At 48.0% G+C, this 10,317-nt stretch overlaps 1 protein-coding gene across 3 annotated transcripts in view; it reads right to left on the reverse strand.

Moving 5' to 3' along the window:
- Nucleotides 1-948: 948 nt before the first annotated feature.
- Nucleotides 949-10,317, reverse strand: part of LOC143301945 (uncharacterized) — a 40,570-nt gene continuing 31,201 nt past the window's right edge. For all 3 annotated transcript variants that reach the window (XM_076616409.1, XM_076616411.1, XM_076616410.1), the window contains exons 2-5: nucleotides 6,912-7,034; nucleotides 6,382-6,471; nucleotides 5,369-5,537; nucleotides 949-2,244 (exon numbers count right to left, since the gene is read on the reverse strand). In XM_076616409.1, the coding sequence (XP_076472524.1) occupies nucleotides 1,074-2,244; nucleotides 5,369-5,537; nucleotides 6,382-6,471; nucleotides 6,912-7,034 (1,553 nt within the window). In that variant the 3' untranslated portion in view covers nucleotides 949-1,073. The remainder of the gene's footprint in view (nucleotides 2,245-5,368; nucleotides 5,538-6,381; nucleotides 6,472-6,911; nucleotides 7,035-10,317) is intronic.

A 10,317-nucleotide genomic window follows, 5' to 3' on the forward strand; every position in this document is an offset into this window, starting at 1 on the left:
AAGTGCAGTGGCGGAAGTAAATTTTCACAGACTGCCAAGAAATTATCTCAACCGTCTGAATTATGCAACTGCCAAAGCCTTTACCTTCCAATAAGTTGGTTTCATGGACAAATTCTGAAGAAAACTCTGCTAATCATCTTGTAGGGCCAAGAAGAGTTCCATAGACAGAATGTGAAGAATGAAAAAAAGCCTTTGCAGTCTTCTTGTATGGTTAGGGAAAAGAAACTGTTCATAAATTCCGAAAATGTCGATAACTTAGCTATCAATCTCGTACAAGACACAGAAAAAAAAAAAGAATCTTTCAGACATACTGCAGAAAAGAACTGAATCTTTCGTGTTTAACATTAATTTTGCAGACACACGGAAACATAAGTTTAATGGACAAATTCCAGAGAATGTCGAAATAACATTGTTCTGTCACGGAAAGGAAGTTTCATGGGCAAATACAGGAAAATGTCAGAAACATAGCCAGCAGTCTCAGTCTCGAGACGGAAGGAGGCTAATGACGAGGAGTCTCAGTCTTGTGTCAAGAAGAAGAAGGTCAGGGAAAAGAGCAACTGGTTCGCACAGTTTCAGTTTCAGTAGCTCAAGGAGGCGTCACTGCGTTCGGACAAATCCATACACGCTACACCACATCTGCCAAGCAGATGCCTGACCAGCAGCGTAACCCAACGCGCTTTGTCAGGCCTTGAGGAAAAAACAACAAAGAAAAAAAAAATATATATTAAAAAGAAAGAAAGATGAAAAAGCAGGCCATGGAGAGAAACGTGCTCACACTGTGAAGTCCGGGACTCTTCCCTCATCCTCCACAGTCAGCGTGTCGAAGTCATCGATCAGCACCATGGGCAGGATGGGTTCCAAGGACAGGTTCTGCAGGCTGCCGATCCCGTGCTGCCTCAGCTGGGCCAGACCCTCCTCCAGACACTGCCCCCCAATCTCCAGGTCCCCCTCAGGCTTCAGGTCCTCACTGAAGTCATAGAAGTCCCAGCACGGGGTCTCGGGACGCGAGGCAGGCGAGAAACCCGAGTCTGTTAGCGGCGACAAGGAGTTCTTTGAAGGACAGGCAGCAGGGGTCAAACAGTCAGCTTCAACAGGTTTTCCTGGAGGCTGATCATCCGAGTTGATGTTCGTGGTGTGAGGTAACGCACCAGCTGGGTGGCAACTGTCTTCAGCAGGAATTCCACGTTCACCATTCTGGACGGGAGTACGATCCAATGCACCGACCTGAGATGAATCAGCCAGTGACAGTTCTTCCTTTCGTATACACTCTTCTTCGCCATTCTCTTCTGTTGACACTCTAGGAATGTCCAGGTCAGCACTTGGAATGATTTTTCTGCGTCCACTGTTGGAGTGTGAGGGCACACAACTGTCCGCGTGTTGTGAAGGTAGCACATTCTTGTCAGAAGATGCAGAACCGTTCGAACACGCAGAGTCAGCCTCTGGAGAATCAGAGGTGTTTGAAGACAAAGGACTGTCCTTCGCTGCTTCCCAGAAGGAACCCCATTCACCACACCACCTTCCTCCACCGGCATGTTGGTGTTGGACTCACCAGAATCTCCCAGCGACAGCTCGTCAGGTATGATCTTTTTCCTGGACACCGGCGTGTCACCTGTGGCCTGCAGACTCCCGTCCAGTGGTGTGCTTCTGGCCATGGCCTCTCCTTCGTCTGACCGGACTTCGTCGTCCTCGTCGTCGCCGATATCATCATAGCGATCGTCCTCACCGTCCTCCCCGAACGAGGCGTTGTTGAGGGTGTTGGAGGAGGAGGAGGAGGCACCGGACCCCGCGCCGTTACTGGTCTGTGACGTCATCATCGTACCGGTCCCGGACGTGCGCAGGCTGTCGTCATCCGAGTCGTGGTCCAGACACAGCGACAGGTGGGAGCGGAGGAAGTCCTCCCCGCTCAGCGACACGTCGTCCTCCAGCTCCGCCTCCCCCCGCCCAGACACGCCCTCAGCCTGGCCTCCCTTGCGCTCCGGGCCCACAGAGTGACCGCCCTTGACGTGGGGCAGCAAGGTGGCGCTGTAGACACGCATGCTGTTGGGGGTGGTGAGGTTGAGGCAGGGGATGAGGGGGTACTTTTCACGGATGGGGCGGCGCAGGGCGGTGCGGAGAGGCATGTGGACCATGGCCATGAGGAAGACGCGGCGCGTCGCCTTCTGCGTCATGCACACCTCCAGCTGCACGCCGCGCTCCCTGATGATGGCGGCCGTCAGCCCCGTGTACAGCAAGGCCGTGCGGAACCTGGGACACAGCGTCAGTCGTGGGTAGGGGCACTGGTTGTCACTGTGTCGTGTCGTGTCCGTGTCGTGTCGTGTCCGTGTCGTGTCGTGTCGTGCTGTTGTGTTTTGCTGTGCTGTGCTGTGTTCTGTTGTGCTGTGCTGTGTTCTGCTGTGCTGTGCTGTGTTGTGTTCTGTTGTGCTGTGCTGTGCTGTGCTGTTCTGTTGTGCTGTGCTGTTCTGTTGTGCTATGCTGTTCTGTTGTGCTGTGCTGTGCTGTTCTGTTGTGCTGTGCTGTGCTGTTCTGTTGTGCTGTGCTGTGCTGTTCTGTTGTGCTGTGCTGTTCTGTTGTGCTATGCTGTTCTGTTGTGCTGTGCTGTGCTGTTCTGTTCTGTTGTGCTGTGCTGTGTTCTGTTGTGCTGTGCTGTGCTGTGCTGTTCTGTTGTGCTGTGCTGTGTTCTGTTGTGCTGTGCTGTTCTGTTGTGCTGTGCTGTGCTGTTCTGTTGTGCTGTTCTGTTGTGCTGTGCTGTGCTGTTCTGTTGTGCTGTTCTGTTGTGCTGTGCTGTTCTGTTGTGCTGTTCTGTTGTGCTGTGCTGTGCTGTTCTGTTGTGCTGTTCTGTTGTGCTGTGCTGTGCTGTTCTGTTGTGCTGTGCTGTTCTGTTGTGCTGTGCTGTTCTGTTGTGCTGTGCTGTGCTGTTCTGTTGTGCTGTGCTGTTGTGCTGTGCTGCGTTGTGCTGTGCTGTGCTGTGTTCTGTTGTGCTGTGCTGTTCTGTTGTGCTGTGCTGTGCTGTTCTGTTGTGCTGTGCTGTGCTGTGTTGTGTTGTGTTGTGTTGTGTTGTGTTGTGTTGTGTTGTGTTGTGTTGTATGGTCTTGGATAGTATTGTATTGACAAGTATTGTATTAAAACACTTTTTTTTTTAAAACTACGATGACAATGGCGACCTTGATGAAAATGTTAACGATGACTGTGTCAGATTTCTGACCATTAACATCATCATCATCATCATCAACAACAACAACAAAAACAAAAACAACAAAAAACAACATGACAATGGGGTTAAAATAAAATGTTGACAATGATCGGTGCACACGATTTCCATCATACTGTTGAATATAGATACACTGTAAAGCCGATAACGTTTACCGTAATGGTAATAATAGTGTTAACAATTACCGTAATGGTAATAATAGTGATAACGATTACCGTAATGGTAATAATAGTGATAACGATGGCCGTGATGTGATAACGATGACCGTAATGGTAATAATAGCGATAACGATGGCCGTAATGGTAATAATAGCGATAACGATGACCGTAATGGTAATTATAGCGATAACGATGACCGTAATGGTAATAATAGCGATAACGATGGCCGTGATGTGATAACGATGACCGTAATGGTAATAATAGCGATAACGATGGCCGTAATGGTAATAATAGTGATAACGATGACCGTAATGGTAATTATAGCGATAACGATGGCCGTAATGTGATAACGATGACCGTAATGGTAATTATAGCGATAACGATGACCGTAATGTGATAACGATGACCGTAATGGTAATAATAGCGATAACGATGGCCGTAATGTGATAACGATGACCGTAATGGTAATTATAGCGATAACGATGACCGTAATGTGATAACGATGACCGTAATGGTAATAATAGCGACAACGATGACCGTAATGGTAAAAATAGCGATAACGATCGCCGTAATGTGATAACGATGACCGTTATGGTAATAATAGTGATAACGATGACCAACATCATCATGATCAACAGCATTGCCGTCGTGTTCAGTACAGAATGTGGAGTGGAGTGATGGCCTAGAGGTAACGCGTCCGCCTAGGAAGCGAGAGAATCTGAGCGCGTGGTTCGAATCACGGCTCAGCCGCCGATATTTTCTCCCCCTCCACTAGACCTTGAGTGGTGGTCTGGACGCTAGTCATTCGGATGAGACGATAAACCGAGGTCCCGTGTGCAGCATGCACTTAGCGCACGTAAAAGAACCCACGGCAACAAAAGGGCTGTCCCTGGCAAAATTCTGTAGAAAAATCCACTTCGATAGGAAAAACGAATAAAAACTGCACGCAGGGAAAAAAAAAAAAAAAAAAAGGGTGGCGCTGTAGTGTAGCGACACGCTCTCCCTGGGGAGAGCAGCCCGCCGAATTTCACACAGAGAAATCTGTTGTGATAAAAAGGAAAAAAAAAAAAATGGAAAGGAAGTTGGGAATATGGGGATGGTTCATAATGATGTGATCGTCACATAGTTCAGTGTACGTCAATCAAGTGCATGCAAACTCCGGACTTGTGATAAACATCCTGATCACCGCTATGAAAGCCAGGCGGTGTGGTGAACCACACCACCTTACTGCTTCTAACTATCAGTAAAGTTCTAACTCACGGGAACTCATGTTCATTCCAACGGAAATCCAGATGCTTAACACAAAACAACGTTCACTTCCTAGGTTTCAGTTTCAGTTTCAGTTTCTCAAGGAGGCGTCAGTGCGTTCGGTCAAATCCATATTCGCTGCACCACATCTGCTGGGCCGATGGCTGACCAGCTGCATCACCCAACGCACTTAGTCAGGTGTTGAGGGCATGCGGAGTGGATTTCTTCTACAGAATTTTGCCACAGGTGAACACTCTCGTTGCCACTGGCTCTTTTTCAGTGCGCCAAGTGTGTGTGCTGTACACTTCTTAAGATGTAGTGTCGTTTAAAATCAAGCTCTACTATTCTGACAACGGGTATATTCATTTTTGTCAATAATCAACACAGGGAGTTAACACACACACACCCACCCCCCCCCCTACACACACACACACACATATATATATATATATATATATATATATATATATATATACATACACATATATGTATATGTATATATATATATATATATATATATATACATACACACACATACATACACACATATATATATATATATATATATATATATATATATATATATATATATGTGTGTGTGTGTGTGTGTGTATAGGTACATACATATATACATATTCATATATATATCTATGAGAGAGAGAGAGAGAGCGGGGTGGGGGGGAGGTTGGGGGGGAGGAACTGAGAGACAGAGAGAGAGAGAGAGAGGGAGGAAACAGGCACACCACACACTGACTTGAAAGAGGAGGGGGTGAAGATATGCTGGATTCCAGTGGCGGCCGTGTCCACCCCGTTCTTGTCGGGTACCTCCACCAGGACCTCCTCTGTTCGCCGCATGGTCTTCTTCACCTTGTCGGGGATGAAGTAGCCCCGCACGAACAGGGAATGGATCATGGAGATCTGAGCTGTGAGGGGAATCACCAGCATGTGTGCCATGCGTCAAAAGGCAACAGGAAAAACAAACTGTGATAGCATCAGAAAAGAAAGCAAACGCTCGACACTGACATACGTACGTACAAACACACTGGCAGACATTTAGAAAGAGAGAGAGCGACACACACACACACACACACACACACACACAGCGACAGAGAAAGAGAAAGACACAGACAGAGAGACAGACACAGAGAGAGAATAACTGAATGATATAATCAATATAGGCGAAGGCCCCTACATGTCGTGGTATGTAACAACATGACATTTATAGTCACACAAAAATATAGGTACACAGTCTGTCACGAGGACAGTGTCTCTCTTACTTTAAATGCTCGATACAAAAATATACATACAATTTGTGTGTGTGTGTGTGTGTGTGTGTGTGTGTGTGTGTGTGTGTGTGTGTGTGTGAGAGAGAGAGAGAGAGAGAGAGAGAGAGAGAGAGAGAGGGTGAGATTCGGATACTTTATTAAAAAAAAGAAGCCTTAGCCCCTCTGATCACGGGGTGGTGTGTAAACTTATATCGAAAACATTACAAGACATACAGTATATGATACAATAGAACAAAACAATACATAAATTGATAATCAGGTACAACTTAGTGGCCGGATTTTGAAGGCTTTGAGAGAGAGAGAGAGAGAGAGAGAGAGAGAGAGAGAGAGAGAGACAGAGAGACATAGACAGACAGAGAGAGAGACAGAGACAGAGACAGAGAGAGAGGTACAAACACACTAGCAAACTCATTTCGCCAGAGAGGGAAATGAAATACCTATCGACAGACAGACAGAGTAGCCAAAAGAAACTACGACCTACGTGGGGGCAGCAGGAGATCGCTGATCTGCCACACTCGGATTCTCAGCGCCCCCTTGTGGTACTCGAAGGACAAGTGCAGATAACCTATTTCTGTCAAAAAACATATAAACCGGAATTCACATGATAAAAGATTATTGGCTCGCTTTCTCTCTGTACCTCCCCCCCCCCCCCCCCCCAAAACACGTACATGAGGACAAACACACACACACACACTCTCTCTCTCATAAAACACACGCGCTCACGCACACACGCGCGCCAACACACGCACGCAATGGACACACACACACACACACACCACTGACACACACGTATGCGCATACACAAAGACGCGCGGGCACACACAGAGTCTCTCTCACTCTCATAATACAGACAGACAGACACACACACACACGCATACGTATGCGCTATGAGCATACACGAAGACACGAGGGAACAAACACACTTTCTCTCCCTCTCTCTCACTCACCACCCCCCCTCAACCCCTCCCCCCACCTCCCCCCCCACTCCCCCCCCCCTTGCACACACCCTACCTGACCAGGTGGGCACCTCGGGAAGAGCATTCCATTTATCCGGGTCGCTGGGAGGCGGACGTCGTATCAGCCTCCTGTCGTTCTTCTTCTCCTCATCCTCCCCCTCCGGCCCCAGGTCCATCACTGCAACAGTGCCAGTGTCCAGCTTTAGTGCCCTCTGTGCACACACTGCAGTGTACAGCTTTAGTGCCCTCTGTGTGAACACACTGGAATGTACAGCTTTAGTGCCCTCTGTACACACTGGAGTGTACAGCTTTAGTTCCCTCTGAACACACTGCAATGTACAGCTTTAGTACCCTCTGTGCACACAGTGCAGTGTCCAGCTTTAGTGCCCTCTGTGCACACACTGCAGTGTACAGCTTTAGTGCCCTCTGTGAACATATTGCAATGTACAGCTTTAGTGCCCTCTGTGAACACATTGCAATGTACAGCTTTAGTGCCCTCTGTACACACTGCAGTGTACAGCTTTAGTGCCCTCTGTGAACACATTGCAATGTACAGCTTTAGTGCCCTCTGTGCACACTGCAGTGTACAGCTTTAGTGCCCTCTGTGAACACATTGCAATGTACAGCTTTAGTGCCCTCTGTGCACACTAGAGTGTACAGCTTTAGTGTCCTCTGTGTCCAGCTTTAGTGTCCTCTGTTCACACACTGCAGTGTCCAGCTTTAGTGCCCTCTGTGCACACACTGCAGTGTCTAGCTTTAGTGCCCTCTGTACGCACACTGCAGTGTACAGCTTTAGTGCCCTCTGTGCACATACTGCAGTGTACAGCTTTAGTGCCCTCTGTACATACACTGCAGTGTACAGCTTTAGTGCCCTCTGTACGCACACTGCAGTGTCCAGCTTTAGTGCCCTCTGTGTCCAGCTTTAGTACCCTCTACACACATTGCAGTGTACAGCTTTAGTGCCCTCTGTGTACAGCTTTAGTGCCCTCTGTGCACACACTGCAGTGTACAGCTTTAGTGCCCTCTGTACACACTGCAGTGTACAGCTTTAGTGCCCTCTGTGCACACACTGGAATGTACAGCTTTAGTGCCCTCTGTGCACACACTGCAGTGTACAGCTTTAGTGCCCTCTGTGAACACACTGGAATGTACAGCTTTAATGCCCTCTGTGTACAGCTTTAGTGCCCTCTGTGCACGCACTGCAGCGTCAAGTTTTAGTGCCCTCTGTACACACTACAGTGTACAGCTTTAGTGCCCTCTGTGCACACATTGCAGTGTACAGCTTTAGTGCCCTCTGTACACACTGCAGTGTACAGCTTTAGTGCCCTCTGTGCACACACTGGAATGTACAGCTTTAGTGCCCTCTGTGTGCACACTGCAGTGTACAGCTTTAGTGCCCTCTGTACACACACTGCAGTGTACAGCTTTAGTGCCCTCTGTGCACACACTGCAGTGTACAGCTTTAGTGCCCTCTGTGCACACACTGCAGTGTACAGCTTTAGTGCCCTCTGTGCACACAGTGCAGTGTACAGCTTTAGTGCCCTCTGTGCACACACTGCAGTGTACAGCTTTAGTGCCCTCTGTGCACACACTGCAGTGTACAGCTTTAGTGCCCTCTGTGTGCACACTGCAGTGTACAGCTTTAGTGCCCTCTGTACACACACTGCAGTGTACAGCTTTAGTGCCCTCTGTGCACACATTGCAGTGGACAGCTTTAGTGCCCTCTGTGCACACACTGCAATGTACAGCTTTAGTGCCCTCTGTGCACACACTGCAGTGTACAGCTTTAGTGCCCTCTCTACATACTGCAGTGTACAGCTTTAGTGCCCTCTGTGTGCACACTGCAATGTACAGCTTTAGTGCCCTCTGTGCACACACTGCAGTGTACAGCTTTAGTGCCCTCTGTGCGCACACTGCAGTGTACAGCTTTAGTGCCCTCTGTACATACACTGCAGTGTACAGCTTTAGTGCCCTCTGTGCACACACTGCAGTGTCCAGCTTTAGTGCCCTCTGTGCACACACTGCAGTGTACAGCTTTAGTGCCCTCTGTGCACACTGCAGTGTACAGCTTTAGTGCCTTCTGTACACACTGCAGTGTACAGCTTTAGTGCCTTCTGTACACACTGCAGTGTACAGCTTTAGTGCCCTCTGTGAACACATTGCAATGTACAGCTTTAGTGCCCTCTGTGCACACTAGAGTGTACAGCTTTAGAGTCCTCTGTGTCCAGCTTTAGTGTCCTCTGTTCACACACTGCAGTGTCCAGCTTTAGTGCCCTCTGTGCACACACTGCAGTGTTTAGCTTTAGTGCCCTCTGTACGCACACTGCAGTGTACAGCTTTAGTGCCCTCTGTGCACATACTGCAGTGTACAGCTTTAGTGCCTTCTGTACACACACTGCAGTGTACAGCTTTAGTGCCCTCTGTGTACACACTGCAGTGTACAGCTTTAGTGCCTTCTGTACACACTGCAGCGTACAGCTTTAGTGCCTTCTGTACACACTGCAGTGTACAGCTTTAGTGTCCTCTGTACACACTGCAGTGTACAGCTTTAGTGCCCTCTGTACACACTGCAGTGTACAGCTTTAGTGCCTTCTGCATACACTGCAGTGTACAGCTTTAGTGTCTTCTGTACACACTGCAGTGTCCAGCGTTAGTGCCTTCTGTACATACACTGCAGTGTACAGCTTTAGTGCCTTCTGTACACACACTGCAGTGTCAAGCTTTAGTGCCCTCTGTGCACACACTGCAATGTACAGCTTTAGTGCCCTCTGTGCACACACTGCAGTGTACAGCTTTAGTGCCCTCTGTGCACACACTGCAGTGTCCAGCTTTAGTGCCCTCTGTGCACACACTGCAGTGTCAAGTTTTAGTGCACGCACTGAAGGGCTTTTTTTTCTTGGTCTGAACTAAATCACAGGGGACAGACAAACAACACATTGATCATTCCTCGTGACGGAACACCAACAGAAATCAATCACACATCTCTGCGTGCCTGAGTCCTTACTGTTTCACGGTCTGTCCGCCCAGGGGAGAAAACACAGAGGGATCAAGAAAGTGAAATTTCCAAAACCAACAGATTTTTTCAGTTATTTTTTCACAGCTGACAGCTGGTACAAAGGGCAATGTTGATCCTACATTACCATCGAAATTGTTTCGAATTTTTCATTGCATAAAATGTATGAATTTCTAAGTCTCACAGTTTTAACTATGTTGTCACATTTTAACAATCGTGGTAGAGGATCACCCAGGTTATTTGTCTCAAATTTCGGTAGTACGAACGACAAACAAATTGACATCTTCTTCATCTTCCGTGACTCCACAAAAGCTGCAAAGTTTATCCTGGCTATTGTTGAAAAATGATTTAAAAGTAGCACGTGCTCAGCAGATGTGGTGTAGCGAGGTTTGGCCGAACACAGCGACGCCTCCTTGAGAAGTTTAACTGAACTGAAGTAACTGAAAAC

Source organism: Babylonia areolata, chromosome 28, assembly GCF_041734735.1.
Source record: "Babylonia areolata isolate BAREFJ2019XMU chromosome 28, ASM4173473v1, whole genome shotgun sequence".
Taxonomy (NCBI): domain Eukaryota; kingdom Metazoa; phylum Mollusca; class Gastropoda; order Neogastropoda; family Buccinidae; genus Babylonia; species Babylonia areolata.